Genomic DNA, 20,100 nt, shown 5'->3' on the forward strand with positions numbered 1-20,100 from the left:
TGTCACTGTTTGTATGAAGTTCGTTGGAGTTGAAGCGAGACGGACTATTGCATTACTGCTGATTGCCATGACTCCCAGTTTTTTGTACTTGTCATTAAACGGATTCCCTTTGCCAAACCATTGAGTTGTCCTTATTGATTGGTGTTGGAGTAATAAATCTGCACCCACATCCATCGCAAGGTGCAGCTATCTCGTCTTAAAGTACTTCGGAGCAAACCTCGGCTCTATGGGCCGGCCGGGGGTCTCCTGAGTACACTCTCTTTTGTTTACTTGACCTGCAGTCATATCTTAAGGGGACTGCGCCTGAAGCCATGTCCAGCTAAATGAACCCTACCAGTATCCGTGTTCTTTGCAAGAATATAGCTTAACTATAGTGTCTTCAAGACATAGCCTGCAACCATGCACTCCAAGTGCTGAAACAATACTCTGGCGCAGTGATCCAAGCTTCTTTTGGCTGTGCCTTACAGACACTACACCCCAACAAAATATCCATAAATAGATTTACATTGATCTTATATAAACATGTTCACTTTAACAAAAACCCAGCAAACTGCACAAAAGAGAACCCTAAATTAAATATTTTACATCCAATGCAGGAATAACAACTTTGATGCATCTGTTGTATGCCTACCCAGAGGTGTAACAAGTGTCGGACCAAGTCAAAGAAATAAATTGCAACACCATTTAAAAGAATTTTCTTTTCGGACCATCTGGATTCCATCCTCCTGCGTTTGGTAATCTTGTATTTTACCACCTTCTTGTCTTCCCCCTTACCTGTAGTTTGCAGGTGGATTCTTGTAGCATTTTGCAGGTGCCAGCACCTGCTTGTAGCAATTCATTTTGTGGAGTGAGAATTATTCACAAACATAAATAAAGATGAAAAAGCTAACATAATTGTTCATAGATTGGTCAGACTATTGGTGAAAGGATGATTTTCATTACTATGGATGTTCATTCCATGAACTCACAGTGACACAGGCCAGTCTGTAAAATGAGGGCCAAGTACAAATTATGCCCGAGAAATCTATGGTTTTGTGGAAATATTACAATAAAAGTGATACACTGCTTTTAGTACAGCTACATTGTACTTACCCGTCTAATATAATAAGCTACTGTTATTGTGCTCACACAAAAGAAGCACATATAATTAAAAAATATAATATTATAAAAACAAATAATTTTAATATTTTTGCAACATACTGTAAAAGGCCACATGTACATGATGCTGGCTGTTCCAACATAAACATATTTCACCTTTGTGTAATACAATGCAAATGAGCAAAGAAAAAGAAATAAAAAGATAGTTTCATTGGGGAGTGCCATACACAAAAAATAACATTTCAAGTGACTGTAAAAGACACATTTTGGAGAGGCCTTGAAACTTTAGTAACAAACGACAATGGTAAATATTATGCAAAGTGAATCAGGTAATACAAGCTTGTTTGACAGAGGTGATCTAGCTTTGTAAAGCTGTTACAAGAAATAATCTGGGTATGCTAATGGTGTGTTAATGCAAAATAGAACATCAGGAAAGCAGTTTGGATTGAGATTGTCAAGGCGAATAGAGCTTCCAGAAATGTACAAAGGTATTGATAAAAAAGAAACCTGAAAAATATCAGCTTTAAAATATGAACTCTCCCAGGTATGTAAACTAACATCTGTATTATTAACTTCAATTGTAGACCTCGTGGGGCCAAGAGCATATATTCTTTGGTTCAGGTAAAAAGCTACTGTTCATCTTCTTTTACTACGGCTTTGCGTTGTCGTACTGAACTTTCGGTGTCTACGTTGGGATCAGCAGAATGCTGGTCAGGGTTGTCTTCACCCTGTTCCCTTGCTTGTGAATCACCATCTTCAGCAGCCTCAGAGTCCTCCCCGGAAGCTCTAGCACTTGCATCGTTTTCCTCATCCTCAATGTCAGAAAGTTCTTTCTTTTCTTCGAGGGGTTCCTCTTGTTCTTCAAGTTCTTCATCTGAAACCTCCATGTTCTCCTTTTCATTAATTTCTGCTGGTACAAAAAGGAAAGATAACAGTGAATATCTGACATTCCAGGAGGCTTGACACAGGATTACTGCATCTAACATTCCCAGAACACAGGACAGATGTAAAGCCTCATTAAATAACCTTTGCAGATCTAAACACCAAACTCACAATGCACTAGCCAGAGAGAACAGCTCAGCAAGTCTGTAGATCTGAAAGAAGGTATGAGTGACTGATCCTTGTCTTATAAAAGGTGAGGTTTTGGAATAAGAACATCAAATATGGAACTGTCTTGGCTGATCGAAAGAGGGTAGACTTGTCGAAACTCAGATTCAAATGCACATGAACAAGGACCAATTTTCCTCAAAGCCCTTATTTAAAATGTTTTTTTTGCACATTTTATCACAGGTTTTTGGTATTTGTTTCATCCATGTATGGAGCACTTAACAGGTACTTCAGAATTGGTCATTGATTAGCAGGGGTGACAACAAATTGGGAAACTGTTGTGTTTGAAAAAGCAACCAAAAAAAAAAACGTGCATGATGATTTAGTACATTGCTTGCATCAAGAAAGATACACTGAGGGTAATCTTCCAAAAAATAGTTTTTCAGCTTTCAACCAGAACTTCTTTGTGTGCATTTCATGGGACTCCCCTTCACAACTAAGATGGAAACATTGAACCATGAAGTGGTGGTGTGGCAACGAAGACATTTTAATTGTTATTTAATTAAGAACTGTTTCTATTAATTGTCTCTGCAGTAAGCTACACATTCATAAGCAACCCAGACCAGTGAACATCTGGTGAGCAGTGTTCACTCAGTAGACAAGCCCTACTCGTTATCTATTTTGTATAATTGACACATATCAAGTCATACCTACATTGGGGGGTATTAGATGTTGTTAAGCAAGGGATGGGTGGCTCATAACCATTGAGGCTGGCATCAGGTGAGTCGAAATTGATTTTAAAATTGCAGAAACACATAACTCTCATTAAAAGGCAGCTTGGGTAGTTGGTATTAATGGTTGATAATGCTGCCATAACTGAATGTGTGTTTGGTGCGCTTTAATTGAAATTGAAGTACTTTGTAATTACTTGTGAGATTCCATAACGTTCTGTGGAATGTGTGCCTGGCTGTATGTGAGGTTAGTCTACTCACTTTGAAAGCAGCATTTAGCTTTGTGTACTCTTCTTGAGCTTTTTGGCCAGAGCTCAAATCTGATGATCTGGGGCACCTGCACCAGCACACCTGAGACAAGCCCAGTCTTCACCAGCTGCTTAAGCTTTTCAGATGATGTCAGGCGTGTTAGCGCCGGCGTGTCAAAGCCGGTTTGTGCTGGTTCATGTAAGGTGAGCTTGTCCTCCTAGATTTTGCTTTGCTGAACATCTTTTTCCAGATTATTAATCTCTTCTCGTGTCAGCTCGGTGTGAGCCGATAGCTGCGATTCAAAGATATTGTAGAACTAGGCTCTGGGCTATGTCAGGTAATTGTGCCATAAAAAAAACTAGCATTGATATTCTGCCTGCCTTAAGTCACTTAGTTCTAGTGTTATAGTCTTCTCCGGTAAACTCAAGTCAGAACAGTGTAAGTCTGCTAGTTGTCGAGACTGTATCTACTTGTACAGCTGATGCTTCGGTGGAGGCAGAAACTAACCTTTGCACCAAACTTACATTAAACTCATTTAAATATGCATTATTAAACACACGATCCGCGGTACGACATGCTACCGAAATAACAGATTTTATTGTACAACCTAATCTTGATGTGTTGGCAATCACCGAGACTTGGCTCCATGAAGCCACGTTACATGGCATTCAATTGGCCACTCCTGAAGGCTATATGTTCTTACACTCAGACTGTGTCGGGTCCAGAAAAGGGGGAGTATCCTTGTTTTTAAAAACAGCTTACATTTTATATTTCCAACATACCTAATTTTGATCACTGTGAGGCTATGTTACTGAAAATGAACATTGATGCCGTTAGTACGCTCAGTATATAATTATTATATAGACCTCCCATGGTGACACCACTGTTTGAAGAACAATTACTGGCCTTCTTGGGCAGCAGCTCAAAACATCGAACAACCTTTCTGGTTTTGGGTGATTTCAACCTATGGGCAAATAATCAACAACCACAATGCTCTGTCCTTGATACAAATTCTTCAGTCCGTAGGTTTTGACCAACATGTTTTAAATCTTCAACCCACAAAGGTGGAAACACATTGGACTGGGTTCTATCATAAAATCTGAAAGTATATGAAATTTTGATGAAGAACTGTATCTGGTCTGATCAGAGGGAGGGGCAACTTGCTCGCCTTGGAAACACAGCGATGCAGAGCACCACAGGTTTGATCCACATGTCCGCGCTTAGAAACCTCTGGGTATTAGGCGTGTTATAAATAACCAATTACAATTACAATTATTTCTCCCTGAGGTATTTCTTCCTTTAAATATAAACCCTCAGTTGGGCAAAATATTGGCTCCTACTAGGAGCTGTCAAAAGTTTACGCAGGAGGCCTTTGAGACCTTAGTGGCTCCACTATTACTGTCTCTGGGTGATAATATTTAGCTGGCAGACTTTATACATGATTTTAGATCAGCAACCAATCAGGCCTTTGATACACTAGCTCCCACGAGACTTGTGAACCAGAAACCATTGATTAAATCTAATCATTGGTTTTGCTCTGATGTTCTTAATGCTAGGGCAGCTAAATGAAAAGCAGAGAGTAATAAGCAGAAATATCCATCCAGCACCTCCCTGCAGAGCTATAAGCTCACAGCCAGGCTTTTTAAAGCTGCAGTTTTTAAAGCAAAAAAATTCATTTTAATGGTAGAATGATAATGGCGACATCAAGATCCAAAGAACTGTTTGCAGTATTAAAAGAGGTAAGTGGAACCATGGTTGAATCACCTATCGTCATGGATGACGCTTGGTGCCAGCCATGCATGTTGGTGTCACCAAGAAAATTCATCACCAGCAAGGTACTCTACCTCAGACTAGGCTGGCACAGAATCTTGAGGAGTTGACTCCCTGCTCTGCTCCCCCCTTTGTCGAGAGCTCCCTTCATTTGTCTTTGACAAGGTCTCAGAAAGAGAAATGATTGGCATTGTATCCAAGATGAACCCAACATCATGCACGGGTGATATTTTTGATGCTTCCCTCTTTAAGGAATCTATTAAGACCCTTGCTCATTGGGTAACTAGATTTGTAAACCGCCCCTTTCAGGAAGCACTTGTATCTAACAAAGTTAAAGTGGCCTGGATCACGACCCTCTTGAAAAAGGATGCATTAGATAGAGCTGACCAAGGAAATTATAGGCCTATTACTAATGTCCATTTTACATTAAAAATATTGGATAAAATAGCATGTTGTCAATACCATAAATGTGTAGAACAACAGAATATCCTTAATTCAAGACAATCAGGGTTCCGGGTGAATCATGTGACCGAAACGGCACTCTTAGATTTAAAATCTAATGTTGCTGAAATAATTGACAGAGGTACTACGGCTTTACTTCTATTATTGGATCTGTCTGCTGTTTTTGATTCAGTTGATTATTAATTTGCTGGCGGACAAGGTGGGTGGTTGTGCACCTATTGCAGCTCAATCATTTTCAGGCATCAGAACTGCTAACGTGGTTAAGGGAAATGCGCAATCATCTAGAATTATTCTTACCTGTGGTGTGTCTCAGGGATCATGCTTGTCACCTTTGTCTTTTAATATCTACTCTTAGCTACTATGTGACTTTGGGGGTTCAATTTTCAAATTATGCAGATGACACTCAGGTGGTGATCGAATTAACAGGGTCATACAATACTGACTTTGGAAGAGTTAATGAGATTTTTCAGGCAATCCAGTCATGGATAACTGTGAACTCTTTGGCTCTGAATAACTCAAAAACAGAGTTACTGATTCTTGGCACCCAGCAGAAGTTGAAAACACCTGATCAACAATATAAAAGCTTCTTGACTGCAGAAATGTCATTCAAGTTTCTGAAACAGTAAAAACACTACTAGTTTTCTTCGCTTCTGATCTATCTTTTAAGAAACAAGTATCCCATCGTAAGTCCTCATGTTCTTATTATGTTCATCTTTTATGGCAGATTCAACCCTATTTATCAGAGGCAAACAGAGCATTAATTGAGGCAGCAATTATTAATATGAAATTGGACTATTGCAACAGCTTATTGGTTGGAACCTCTCTAACCAACATAAAGAAGATGCATGTGCTCCAAAATGGAGCAGTGCGAGCTGTCTGTGGACTCAGCCACAGATCTCAGGTGTCAGATGCCCGTAGGAAGTTGCATTGGCTTACTGCTGAACAGAGGATTCAGTTTATGGGCTCTTTGATGGTGTTTAAATGTTTGAATGGTGAAGCAACTTTATCTTTCACATCCAGAGTTCAGAAAACTATGCCTGCGCACATCCTACGCTCTGAGGTATCTGACCTTGTTCACAATCTTAAGAGTCTCCTCTCGTACCTTCCAGGCAAAGTTCTCTCTTTTTCTCTTACCTTTTCCCAAGATCAAGATTTTAGTTTTTTCTTGGTTAATCTGTAAGTAGTTGGCTTGCAGATAGGAGTCAAGGTTTGTGAGTTGTCCTTGCGAGCCTATTGGCGTTTGATCCATCAAGATGATGTCATCAGCATATAACATTCTAGATATTTTCTCTTCTCCCAATCTTGGTGGGAATGTACGAACTTTGGTCTTGTGTTCTTTGTAATTCGCTATATATGTATTGTAGAGAGCCGGGGCGAGGGGGCATCCTTGCTTCACTCCTCAGTTGGTTTCTATCCAAGATGACAAAAGCCCTTGCTGGTTCAAACGTACACACATTGGTGTTTTGCTGTACAGTTCCTTGCTGGGGTTCAGGATTGCTGGTGGACATTGGTTGTTTTCCAGTTTTTCCCACAGAAATATCCAGTCCACACAGTTAAAGGCCTATGTCAGGTCGATAAATGCCATGCAGATTTTGGGATGGCCCTCAATAACTTTAGCCTTCAAGTGCTTATGGCTAGGATGTTAGCTGTCGTTCCTAGTTTTTTACAAAACCTGCTTGTAATGGGTCGCTCATTTTGCCAGAAGATGCCCAGTCTTGGAAACTTTCCCGAATGAATGATGCAAAGAGGTTCCCAATTGAATCTAATAAGGCTATGGGCCGGTAGTGGCTTGGGTTGTCTCTTGCGTCTTTTTTGAAAATCGGAACGACTATGGCCTTCTTCCAGGATGGTGGGATGGCTGCGGCTGTGTTGCAGTTTTTGAATACTTCCGCAGCAAACTTGGACCAGCTTTTGGCCCTTTGCTTTAGATCGAAGTTTGTGATGTCATCCGGCCCCGCAGCAGGTGAGCCGTTGAGTTTTTTAATCTTGCTGATGATGGTTTCTTGATCCGTGAGGATCTCCCATTCTACTTTTCTTGTTGACGGTAAGAGTATTGAGGATTTCTTGGGGGCTTTATACAATTGCTCAAAGTGTTTAACCCACCTCAGTTCGCCCACTGCGTTGGTTAGTGACTGGTTGTCACTCTTTGCTTTGGCATTGATTAGCGACCAGCAATTCTTTGTTTTCTTGCTGCATATTGTGCGCAGCATAATTTCTACATCGTCTTGGTTTCTCTGATGTGTGGTGGCTTTCAGCCAGGATTCAGCTGTTTGACTGGTTTGGTTAGTTACTCTGTTTGAGTTTTGAAGCCTGATTTGTTTGCTTCTCATTTTAATTTTCTAATGTGCTTCCTTCTCTCCACCAGTTGTTTGTTAAAGACGTGTACTGTCAGAGTTCAGCGTTGAGGTCCCTTTTTTGCAGTGGTTTTAAAGACTGCCAGGGCTGTCGAATAGTCTGTAATATTTCAAGAGCTTAAGTCGTTTTGGATTGTGCGAGCTACATAATCTTGCATCAGTGCATTGATAGCAGAGTCCGGGAGGCGAAGGCGGGTGCCATAGGTGTTGATTTCTAGTGTTGAGTTCATTACCAGTATTTCCTTTCTGTTTGTATGCCACTCGTAGGATAGTAAGTTGTGATCACTATTTGCTGTTCTTGTCACTTTGAAAGAAATGAAGTATTTTAGCAAACTTCTGGACACGTGAATGTAGTCTATAGCTGCTCCTTCCCTGTTTCTCTACCATGTTGGGGTGTGACTGAGCTTTATATCAGTCATGAGATGCAGGTTGGTTGTGTAGATCTCTAGATTCCATTAGTTTGGACCACAACGCGGCCTCGCGGATTAGCCTGGCGGGCGAGTAGGTCAATATTCAGGTCTCCTACGATCATTATATGTCTGACGTCTTCCTCAGTTAAGGCAGAGTCGATTGTCGATTCCAGTTCCATCAGAAATGTTTCGTTTGGTATTCACAGTGGGTTCCAGTAAATGTTTAGGAGTAGGATCTTCTCTTGCGTCTCTTTCTACTTGGAGAGGGAGTTGACCAACTAATGATTGATGCCAAAATGAATTCAGTTCTTTTGGTGACTTTTGTCAGGGTCAGGGTGCTTCCTGTTTTTATCGCTGTTATTAGTCGCAAGCTGGGTCTTCCTTTGGGGCCCTTGTGGGCGGGGGAGTGGGCCAACTCGAATCCGTCCAGAGAGGGTTTTCGAATGAGCCATGTCTCCTGCAGACATAGTACATGGAAGCTGGGTAGGTGAACGTCAGATTTTGTGGTCAAATGGGAAAAACCCCTAGTGTTCCAAGAGGCCAGTGACAGTGTAGATGTGGTATTCGATCCTTGAATGGTATTCTTGTGCCACAAAGCTCGAGTTTCCACGAGTGGTGGCTATTTTGTTCTCAGCCTGTTAATTTGTGTCCTTAAACAGACGCTGTTGTTTCCATTTGGAATAGTGAGTGTGTGCTCTCTGAAGTTCCACCCTTTCTTGCTTTTGGCGTCCCAGCTACTTTCGGTCATGTTGTGCGATTTTTTGCGGTCAGATTTATCCGCACTGTCTTCTTTCAGGTGATGTCTATCTGAGGAGTGATGTTGCTTTACTTTTGTCTGGTCTCGTGGCTGAGACTGTGCGTTGTTGGTTCAAGTTTCCTTTGCAGCAATTTTCTCTTTTTTCTCCTCGAGATAGGTTTGCTCTCTCTGGAGGCCCTTACGGTAGCCTTGAAGAAGGTCTTCTTGGTCTAGGCGATAAGGAATTGTGCAGCCCACTCGTATTTCTTCCTCTCAATGTTGATCGTGGACTTCGGGGGAGCTTCTCTCTCGTTGCCTTTTCGACATTATTGGGCGTCACTTTGGTTGCCAGGCTAAGATCTAATCCAAGGTTGCTTAGATCGTCTTTCGTGCTCCATAAGAGTTTTTGAGCTTTGATCGAATTGATGTGTAAGTAGGAGCTGTCTTTTCTTCCATTAGGGTTGGGTTCCAGTATGTCGATGATGTTTGGCGAGGAGAATTGAATGGATTTGATTTGCTTGAAGATGTTTGTGATCGCCTTGTAATTCAGGGTCCAGTGGTCCCGCTCTTCTCAACATCTTTGAAGCTTAAATGTTCGAGTCGCTATGAGTTTATAACTGTTGTTTTGGACACCCGGCCATGGTTTTTCTTTCCGGGGATACGGGCTCAGGATCTCCTTAGAGTCGTGGACTTCTGACCTGTATTGTGTTTTAGGTTTGATGAGTGGGCGACTGGATTCTCTCAGTCCACTTGAGTGGTTGTGGATCTCTTCATCTTTTTCTGATTTGTCCCTTCGTACCTCTTGACTCCTGTTTTTCCCTTTAGTGAAGGACTTAGATGAGTCTTGCGCCGACTCTATGTGTCTCCGCTTTAAACTTTTAAGGTTTGTTGAATCTAAGCCTCCGTGTGTGCTGTTGGTCTTCGTTTCCCTGACCTGTGACCAAAGAGGTTGTGACGAGTGCTTGGTGCCTGCAAAAAGCACCCTCTTGTTTCCATTTGGCATCTGGCGAGTATCTGCTGGTTCCAGTTTTGTCCTATTTTGTTGCAGGGCTTCAGGAATTTCTGATTCAGAGTCTTCGACTGTGTATAGACTCAGGTTCATTAGGTCGATTGACTCCTGTGATGACTCCTCTAGTGGTAGCTCCTCATCTCCTTGATCACTCTGGGTCTGGAGGAGAGGGGAGTTTTTCCACGTGGAGGTGTTATGGCTAGGTTCAGTATTCTTTTGGTTAAATCTTAATTTTGCATTAGTTGCTCTTCTCCTGGCCACTTATATCCCACTTTGGTCATTTGTTGTATTGTTTTGACTTGGAGCAGTCTTTTTCTTTGTTTCCTTTTGAGTTGAGCCCTTGTGCGAGAAGATGTCGAATGTAGGGAAAATGTGGTCTGCCATGAAGGTGAAAATTGCTGAAGTTGGCTTCTGTTTCGGGCTTTTGTCCAGGTTCTGTTTGACGTCACCTTTTCTTCTTTTGTGGCTAGAGTTTGTGTGATTTACGCCAGGGTAGCCAATCTGTGGGGACATTGGTAAGGAGGTGATGAGTGGATGCAGATCTTCTTTTGGGGTCCGGCAGGGGGGTTTGATGCAGCCGATGGAATGGCGTTCGAGGCTTTCGGTGTGGGGCTTGACGTGGAGGCCCCTATGGCATCTGTTTGGGTGTGTAGGGATCGTGTAGCCTTTGCCTCGTACTCTCTGGTGTTTGGTTCAGTGCTTGGTTTCATCATATTTTGACCCTCATTTGTAGTAGGTGATTGCTCCCGGTCCGGGTTTCTTAGCTTGGCCGTCACAAATCCCTCTAAGAAAGTTATCTTGGTATGCATCATAGCTATGAGAGTGTTTTGGTCTTTCAGCGAGTCATTGAGAGATTCATACAATTTTCCAAATGGTGCCAATGCGATTGTCACTGTGGAGAGAATTGTCATCGGATCTATTTTCTTCTGGGGTGAATCCTGCAATGGTTTGCTGGAGATCTCGCTCATCCGTCTATTTGGCATTGGACAGTATCCCCTTGAATCTCCAATGCTAGTGGCTGTTGTTTTTCAGCTCTTCTTATCTTTTCCGTGGCTTCTGATGGAGGAGAAATGTCAATGATATGTGCATTGACTGTCTCATCGGAGACAAATTATTAGTTGTCTGTCTCTTTCTAAGGGCCCTCTCGTCTTCATAAGATGAATCCCTTGGGTCCCTTGGAGGATGTCTGGGTTCTAGTGTCCCTGCAACTGCTGCTGGGCCATAGCCATCTCCTGCGCTTTGTTGAGACAAGTGGGGCGTGAGGAGAGTCTCTGGCTGGATTGTGGTCTCTGTTAAGAGTGATGCAGGGGTCTTGTTGATCTCATCCCCTGTTGTCATTGTTGGGGGAGGTAGCCCTCTCTGGTGCTGAATTAGACACTGCATCAGATTTGTTTTGTAATGAGGAGGTTTCTTTCATTGTAGGGGTTATTGGAGGAATGTTTAGGCCTGTTAAGTGCATCGCAGTGTCTTCCACGATCGCCAGATGCTCAGCGTCTGTTATGTCTTGTGGGAGGCTTCCCCTTGTCGCCCTTTCCGGCCAAAGTACACTTTGAGCGTGTTCATAGAGGTAGCTGTGTTGGAAGCGCTCAGTTTACTTTGGTTTTTATATGTTCTTCATTATGGTGCTTTAGAACATGTTGCCTTTCGGACTGACATTTTGTGGTTATTGCCCACTATTTTTAATATTTAAAGCTGTCCTGATGGAGTTTGTTCGTCCTTGCTTGGCAAAGTTTCTGGTGCTGCATTTGCGAGTGCACTCAGGCTTCCCGTGTCCAGTGGTAGGGCTGAGATGCTAATCAGTGCGAGGGCCCCTCCTTTCTACCTGCCCCGCCTCGGGCAGGCATCCAGATCGAGCCGCGAGGGAGAGACGCCTCGCGTCTGGAACCCCTCGACCCGTGTGGCTGGCGACATCTCAGATGGTGAAGGCAGGAGTGGCGGGGAAGCCCTGCCGGGAGGCGAGACGAGATCGCCAATCTCCAGGTGCGTGTGAACCGCGGCAAGTACACACAGAAGAGGAGCCGTGGGCCTCTCCCTCCACGTGGGCCAGAGCCGACGCAGCGGGCGCTGCCACTGGAACTCCCGACTCATCACACGGGGTGAGATATCTTGGCTGTGTGGTTTCTCTCCCTAGAGTCTTGGTGCTAGGGAGTATAGGTTCAGTGGGCGGCGATCCTGTTATGGTCTCGGGGGACCTAGGGGCTGTATTTTTGGTCACAGCAATAGCGAGTTGAGATAGCTTTGTTGCCTCAGATTTTTGCAGCTCTGTATTCAGGAGTGTTTGTGACATTAACATTTCTGACAGCATTTCCTGTTCTGTGGGGGTAACTGCTAGCCTGTGCGGGAAGTTCTCCGCTGTGGCTTCTGAAGTCACGGCTCTAGCTTCCACTACAAGTGGCAGGACTTCTCCTGCTAGCTCGCCGCCGGCGTCCTTAATTAGCTGTTGGGAATTATGTTGTACTTGGCACTCATTTTGTGGTTCTTTATTCAGTTGGTTTGGAGGTGCTGTTTGAGGGTCCAGTCGTGAGGGCAATGGTAGGGACATTGCTGGTTGCATGCTCTCTTCCAGGCTTTCCACTGCAAAGCCTGGTAGGCGCGCTCTTTTACTTTTGGTGCTTCTCCCCTCGTCCTCACCTTCCAAGGGTCGACGTCTTGCCATCGCTGCCATAGACTGCGCTCGACTCTGCAACGGCCCCGCGACCGCCCCGCGGTCTGGAAAGGTTTTTGTATCCTCCCACAGTAGAGAGTGAAAGTAGACTCAGGAACTGGAGATTGCTGAGTAGAGCCTTCACGGCAGTGACTGCACTCGACTCTACGACCGCTCCGTGGTCTGGAAAGGCAGTTAAAAGCAATTTGTCGAAAAACATGCCAATAGGAGTACAAGTGCCACTTTAATTAAGTAACTCAAGGGCCAGGAGAACATGTCTCTAATAATGTGTGTAAGGATAATAATTGCATCAGAATGACTGCACCTCAGAATATGATCATCACAAATTCCTGTGCCTCTGCCTACTATCCACATTACGTTGTCCTGTGAATTGTGATAACACCAGCCTTACCGCTAAGAGACATATACACCATACATATTTACTCCCTAAATAAAGGAAAGTGTGCCTAAAAAAACAAGAAACAATGGACATATTGGAGCCATTCCCCTCCCTGCTTCATCCTAAAAAGCTCCACTGATATTTTTTCAAATAAGTGACCAGCAGAGCAATGGCATAGGAAGGAACTCTAATAATGCTGCCCTATCTCAAGAGGAGATTTAAGGGGAAAGAAAATCTTTTAATACTATTGGCAAAGCGGATAACTTTTTACTCCCTGAAAAATCATGTGACTCCAAGTAGGGAGCAAAATCTGATTAGAGCCATGTTTGTAACCCTGACATAGGAAGTGAAAAGACAGGGCACATTATAAAGTCTATAGTTTTGCCCACCCTTCCTCACCCCAGCCTAGTCAAAATTAAACAAGAACCTTACTGAGGCTTACGATGGCGCCCTGTTGAAAATAATTACATATATACCTTTTAAGTTAATAGCATCAACTCTCAGAGGTACAATAGATGGAATGCCTTCTTCGTAAATAGGCATCCCCATACTGTAATTCTCTGTCATCAGTTACATAAGATGCAGTGATATGTTAGAGATGATACATATAGAGCACATGGTTATTTTGAAAAGTCCTAAACAGCTGAGCATAGAAAGAAAAAAACAAACATAAAACAAGTGGATGTGGGTACTTGTCTGGTAACCTTTCGCAGAGCCAAGAGAGGAAGAGTCAAGGTTTTCCGGTAGTATCTAAATGTTCTGGAGCAGAAGTTAGAGTCATAAGGTAAAAGTGTGGTAGCGTGAAATTTGGGAGTCATGCTTGGAGAGGCAACATTATTTGGTTAATATGTGCAGGCATATCTTGGTTAGATTTGTCAGTTAACAGAGCCACTTTTTCATATTATTTTTTACCCTCTTGTGTGTATTTTGTTGTTAGGGAATTTCCGTATTTAAGGTCATGCTTGCAAATGAGCAGAATATCAAGACGAATTAAGTAAGAAAATGTATTAATTTTATTGTTTATTTATGACGTGCTTAATACCAGCGAGTGGTTTCTAATTGGGGGATCAGGATTCAAACTTGTGTTGTGCTGGGCTGTCTTGTTTCCAAGACAAACGCGTTGCCCCAAGCTATCCTTCCTCCAGGAAATTGCTGCGGCATGTTCCTTATGAAATCTTTTTGAATAGTTGAGAATTGTCTGTGTGCACTGCTAAAAATTCTGTGAGCAGCACAGAGATGGGACCTGGACAAACGCACATGTGCACAGCTTAGAGGGAACATTGCCCACAACTCACGACGGGGGCTGGCAAATGGATGTATGCATTTGAAAAGAACACAGTGGTGGTGCTCTTAGCAAAATGGGATATTACAAGCTTGTTAGTGGCTGCAATTGGGGACTAGGCAGAATTGGTATGGGTCAAAGAAGTACAGAAAGTGCTTGACAAAATAGCCGGGGTAGAAGCCAAAGGATGGCGTGAGATTCAAAGCCTCATAATTCACCATTGTAGAAGAATAAAAGAGCGCAAGAAGGAAATGGTTCAGAGGCGATATGCCGAGGAAGCGAAACTAGTCCAAAATAAACTATTGAAAGTAGCTGCGGCATCAACATGACAATGCCAGAACAGACGCTCTAACGCGGCACAGGAAAGAATAACAGCAGTGTGGGCTGAAAGAGGACAAGGACAGTGGGGAGGCAATCCACAATTCTCAGGACCCCAGTGGTAAGGAGGACAACAGCAAGGATGAGGTGGGTTTCAGGGGCGAAGGGCAATGTTGAACATGTGGGAGATGCAGTGATATGCTAGAGATGATACATATAGAGCACATGGTTATTTTGAAAAGTCCTAAACAGCTGGGCATAGAAAGAAAAAAACAAACATAAAACAAGTGGATGTGGGTACTTGTCTGGTAACCTTTCACAGAGCCAAGAGAGGAAGAGTCAAGGTTTTCCGGTAGTATCTAAATGTTCTGGAGCAGAAGTTAGAGTCATAAGGTAAAAGTGTGGTAGCGTGAAATTTGGGAGTCATGCTTGGAGAGGCAACATTATTTGGTTAATATGTGCAGGCATATCTTGGTTAGATTTGTCAGTTAACAGAGCCACTTTTTCATATTATTTTTTAACCTCTTGTGTGTATTTTGTTGTTAGGGAATTTCCGTGGTTAAGGTCATGCTTGCAAATGAGCAGAATATCAAGACGAATTAAGTAAGAAAATGTAATAATTTTATTGTTTATTTATAACGTGCTTAATACCAGCGAGTGGTTTCTAATTGGGGGATCAGGATTCAAACTTGTGTTGTGCTGGGCTGTCTTGTTTCCAAGACAAACGCGTTGCCCCAAGCTATCCTTCCTCCAGGTAATTGCTGTGGCTTGTTCCTTATGAAATCTTTTTGAATAGTTAAGAATTGTCTGTGTGCACTGCTAAAAATTCTGTGAGCAGCACAGAGATGGGGCCTGGCCAAGCGCACATGTGCATAGCTTAGAGGGAACATTGCCCACAACTCACGACGGGGGCTGGCAAATGGATGTATGCATTTGAAAAGAACACAGCGGTGGTGCTCTTAGCAAAATGGGATATTACAAGCTTGTTAGTGGCTGCAATTGGGGACCAGGCAGAATTGGTATGGGTCAAAGAAGTACAGAAAGTGCTTGACAAAATAGCCGGGGTAGAAGCCAAAGGATGGCCTGAGATTCAAAGCCTCATAATTCACCATTGTAGAAGAATAAAAGAGCGCAAGAAGGAAATGGTTCACAGGCGATAGGCCGAGGAAGCAAAACTAGTCCAAAATAAACTATTGAAAGTAGTTGCGGCATCAACATGACAATGCCAGAACAGACGCTCTAACGCGGCACTGGAAAGAATAGCAGCAGTGTGGGCTGAAAGAGGACAAGGACAGTGGGGAGGCAATCCACAATTCTCAGGACCCCAGTGGTAAGGAGGACAACAGCAAGGACGAGGTGGGTTTCAGGGGCGAAGGGCAATGTTGAAAATGTGGGAAATGGGGCATTTCTCAAGAGAGTGACAGAATAGGCAGGGAGGGCATTACAACTACAATCAACAGCAGTACTATGGTCCACACCAAGGGAACTCCCCAGGGATGCCTCCCAGGATGACTTCAATACCATATGTAATTCACCAGGCCTACAGACAGCTACCACCCAAGATCCCTGGCCCCTGAACCCCATAACACCCGCAGCTGGCCGTTCAACATTACCAGCCCGCTCAATCCCCAACAGGGGGAGAATAGGAACGCTTTCTGCAGCGTGCCTAATGGCGCCATAGCTCTGTTCCAAGGCCCCACAGTGGTAAGGGGAAACACTTTCTTGTTCCCGGGGACAGATACATACCCTGACTAGGACAGCCCACAGAGAGCAGAGTCCTGTCAATGACCCTAAATCCAGAAACGGAACCGTTGGTGGGGGCAGAGATAGGGAACAAACTATTCATCTTTATGGTGGACTCAGGAGCGGAAAAGTCGTGCATCAGTGAAGGTGACTTCCCGCTATCAGGCAAAACTCTCGACACACAGGGATACTCTGGGACTGTTTTAACCGTTCCTTACACAAAAGATGTAGATGTTAAAGTGGGAGGGAAGGTCATAGGGGCCCCCTCTTATACTCTGATAGTTCTCCTGATAACTTGCTCGGTAGGGATTGAAGTAAATTGAACATGACAATCTCATTCACAGACCGTGGCATGGTCTGCACCACACCTGGCATGTGTTCAATGAAGGCAATGCTCGTGATATACGCCATGGCACGTTATGTAGTGGTAAGAGGCATTCCAGTAAATCCTGACATGTTCTCTATGGCATCAAAGGGCACGAGCAGTCCCCCAGATTACCAGAACATGTTGGAGAGTACACACTGATTTCGTCTTTCGACCTGTGTTGTCCACAGAGTTAGTTGCAGGAACGATACTCTACCTAGACCTAGAGGGCCTAGCAGTGTCAGCAAAAAGAATTGTGGTGTTAGGGACTGACCCAACGGATGCCATTGGCACACCGTGTTATGCATAGATCCTACTGTGCCCCTCAAAGAATTAACCAATGCAGAGCTTTTTGAAGATGACAATAATGACAGGGAGATCATCCACGAAATGTGCATACCCTGTGAGTGTGAGATAATGGTGCAGTACCAGAGAGTTCAGAGCCCCCTCATGGCTGTGGTTGCACCACCCCCATTCAGCCAGGCAGATTTACAGAACCTTCCCCCGCATTTATGGACAACCAGCTCACATGATGTAGGGATGCTAAAAGAAGTAACCCTGTATGAATCACACTTAAGGGTGGGGCAGTACTACCCTGGTGAAACAATACCCATTGTCCAGAGAAGCAGAGGAGGGGATCAGGGAAACAATACAGGCTTTACTACAACAAGGGATCATAGTACCCTCTACCTCACCATGCAACACAGAGATATACCCTATCAAAAGGCAACAGGGGGCAGTTGTAGAATGATCCAGGATCTTCGCCCTCTTAATGACGTACTACAGAAGGAGCTTCCATTGTCCCTACCCCATTTTGTGCAGCATCCTCAAAGAAGCAACCCATTTCACCATTGTAGACTTAAAAAAACGCCTTCTACTCAGTGCCCCTGCACCCAGACTTGCAGTAACTCATAGCATTTACCCTGGGTGGAAAGCGCTATAAACATACGTGTCTGCCTCAAGGGTACTGCGAAAGCCCCACCATATTCAATAGGATACTGCACGAAGTATTAGGTAAGATTCAGGTACCCAGCGCGATAATTCAATACGTATATGATTTACTAGTTTGCATTGACAGTGAGCAAAACTGTCAAAGGGATTCCATTGCTCAATTTACAACAGCTAGCATGTAACGGGTACAAGGTAGACAAGGCAAAGCTCCAGTACTGCCAACTGGAAGTACTCTACCTAGGGCAGCTTATCGCTTATAGCTGAAGATGGGAAAAGGATTATCCCTGACAGGGCTGCAACAGTGTGTGCCAATCCAAAGCCACTCACAGTGAAAGACATTCTTAGGATTGTGCAATTATTGCAGGGCATCGATTCTTGATTATGCAGCATACACAAGGTCAGTCTTACAGGGCCTCAATGAAGTACATGAAGCACAGATAGTGAACAAAACAATACATTGGACCGCAGACATGATCAGGAGTTTCAATGATCTAAAGGCCACCCCAGATTACACGTAGGAGTTTTACATTTTCTCACACTGAAATGGCACACTCATGATAGCAGTACTCACACAGAAGAGCACAATGGGCCAGAAGCCTCTGGCCTTTTACAGTGTCACCCTCGACTCTGTGATGCAGGGGCAGTTTGCATGCGAACAGGCTCTTGCTGCTGCGGCCTTTGTGATTGAAAAAAGCTCCACAATTGTAATTGAGTGATCAGTAACACTATATGTAGAGTACTCATTATTTGCGATCTTGGATCCACTCTCACCACCCAGTGGGCATCCGTCTATGAGATTATACTATCAAGCCCACACATCCACGTTGTAAGGTGTAAAAGAGTAAACACAGTCACGTTCCTCATACAATTATGCACCGCCGAAGATTTGCAACATCACGACTGTGCAACTTAAGAAGGCGAGGAAGATGATTTCCCCACAGCCAAAGCCCCCTGAAAGAGGGTGAAATATTTTTTGTTGACCGGTCAGCGTCAATTGACCAGGATACGGGGCAAAGACATGTTGGGGCAGCAGTGGTATGTCTAGAGGATAATGATTACGAGACACTTGTAATGAAAGATTGCCCATGCATTACTCGGCCCAAGTCGCTGAGCTTGTACCTGTTATTGATGCCCTTTAGTCGTTTAGGGGGTGTTCTATTACCATCTATTCAAATTTAGCTTATGTCATCACAACGGTGCATGCAGGTCTTTCACATTGGAGACATAGGGGCTTTAGACGGGCAGATGGCTCACCAGTGAAGTATGCCACCCTGCTCAACACACTCATTTCCACCCTCGCAGAACCTTCTTTAGTGGTGGTTGTTAAATGCACAGCACACTCCAACAAAAGCTGTAGCATACCTTCCAGTGGCCACCTCGGTTGACTATGTTGTCGCAGCAGTTACAAGGCCAGACACAGACAAATACATAGCCCTCCCTTTAGCACAAATAATCAAGCTACAGCTTGGGGTGCCGCAAGAAGAGCAGGGAATTTGGCTCAAACGTTGGTGTGTGCAATCTCCAAGTAACCTCTTATGGAGGCAGCAAAGCACAGGGAAAGTAGTGATGTCCGTGGAATTATTACACACAGATTTTGAGCAGTTGCATTACACTACTCATAGCTCCAAGCAACACATTGAAGCAGACATCCAGGAACACTGGTTTATTCCTAATTTTCAAGAACATCTCTCAATGATGGTCATTCAATGCACCAGCTGCCAAGTGTTTGGTACAGGGATGACACTCAGGACATTTGCGAGGAACCCTGCTCGACCCATTGGGCCATTTCGGGAGCTGCATATTGATTATGCAGACATGGGGGAAAGATGCAATGGGGCACAATACCTAATTGTGGTGGTATGCTCATTTTCGAGGTGGGTTGAGGCTGGACCAAGCACACACTCAGATGTCAAGTGTGCTGCAAAATTCCTCATACGTGAGGTTTTCCCCCGATGGGGAGTGTGTTACATTTTGAGGTCTGACAGCGGCACCCATTTTTTCAATTAACTCTTCAAAGAGAACACAGCACTATTGGGCATAAAACACTGCATGTGTTCGATTTAGCACCCACAAGCAAATGGGGTGGTCAAGCAGATCAATGGCCTACTCAAAAGCAGTCTCTTCAAAAAGAACAGGGTGTATTGCGTAACCCTGGCCCTGTTCAATTTGTCTACACAGCCCAGTAAACACAGCTCCCTCTCAGCCCAGTAAAGACAGCCTGGAACAATCCCAGGTTTCATTGCTCTACGAGGTTGTGTTTTCCACCTCACTCGCAGTAAAGGTGAAGGGCCTCCGATATTGGATACACCATTCAGACGTTCGCAGGTCCCCACCCAATTTCGTACCCACCACAGAAGACTAAGCAACATGTCTACCTCAGTTTGTGTAGCCCAATGCTCAATATATAAGTACATGTGTAAGAGATAAGCAAACATGCATTGCTGCTAAAAAGCATCAGCTAAAGAAGAATTAAAACTCTTTTTCTCTATCTCTCTCTCTTGTTCTCTCCCTTCCTTTCCTACCCCCACCTAA

At 43.9% G+C, this 20,100-nt stretch overlaps 1 protein-coding gene across 2 annotated transcripts in view; it reads right to left on the minus strand.

Moving 5' to 3' along the window:
• Positions 1 to 1,162: 1,162 nt before the first annotated feature.
• The window catches only part of TMX4 (thioredoxin related transmembrane protein 4), a 754,579-nt gene continuing 735,641 nt past the window's right edge, over positions 1,163 to 20,100 (minus strand). Inside the window, exon 8 of one of the 2 annotated variants that reach the window (XM_069608283.1) lies at positions 1,163 to 2,005. In XM_069608283.1, the coding sequence (XP_069464384.1) occupies positions 1,728 to 2,005 (278 nt within the window). In that variant the 3' untranslated portion in view covers positions 1,163 to 1,727. Of the gene's footprint in view, positions 2,009 to 20,100 lie in introns of both variants that reach the window. The other variant, XM_069608282.1, reaches the window with a different exon arrangement.

Source organism: Ambystoma mexicanum, chromosome 4q (genome assembly GCF_040938575.1).
Source record: "Ambystoma mexicanum isolate Mex_15411 chromosome 4q, UKY_AmexF1_1, whole genome shotgun sequence".
Classification (NCBI taxonomy): domain Eukaryota; kingdom Metazoa; phylum Chordata; class Amphibia; order Caudata; family Ambystomatidae; genus Ambystoma; species Ambystoma mexicanum.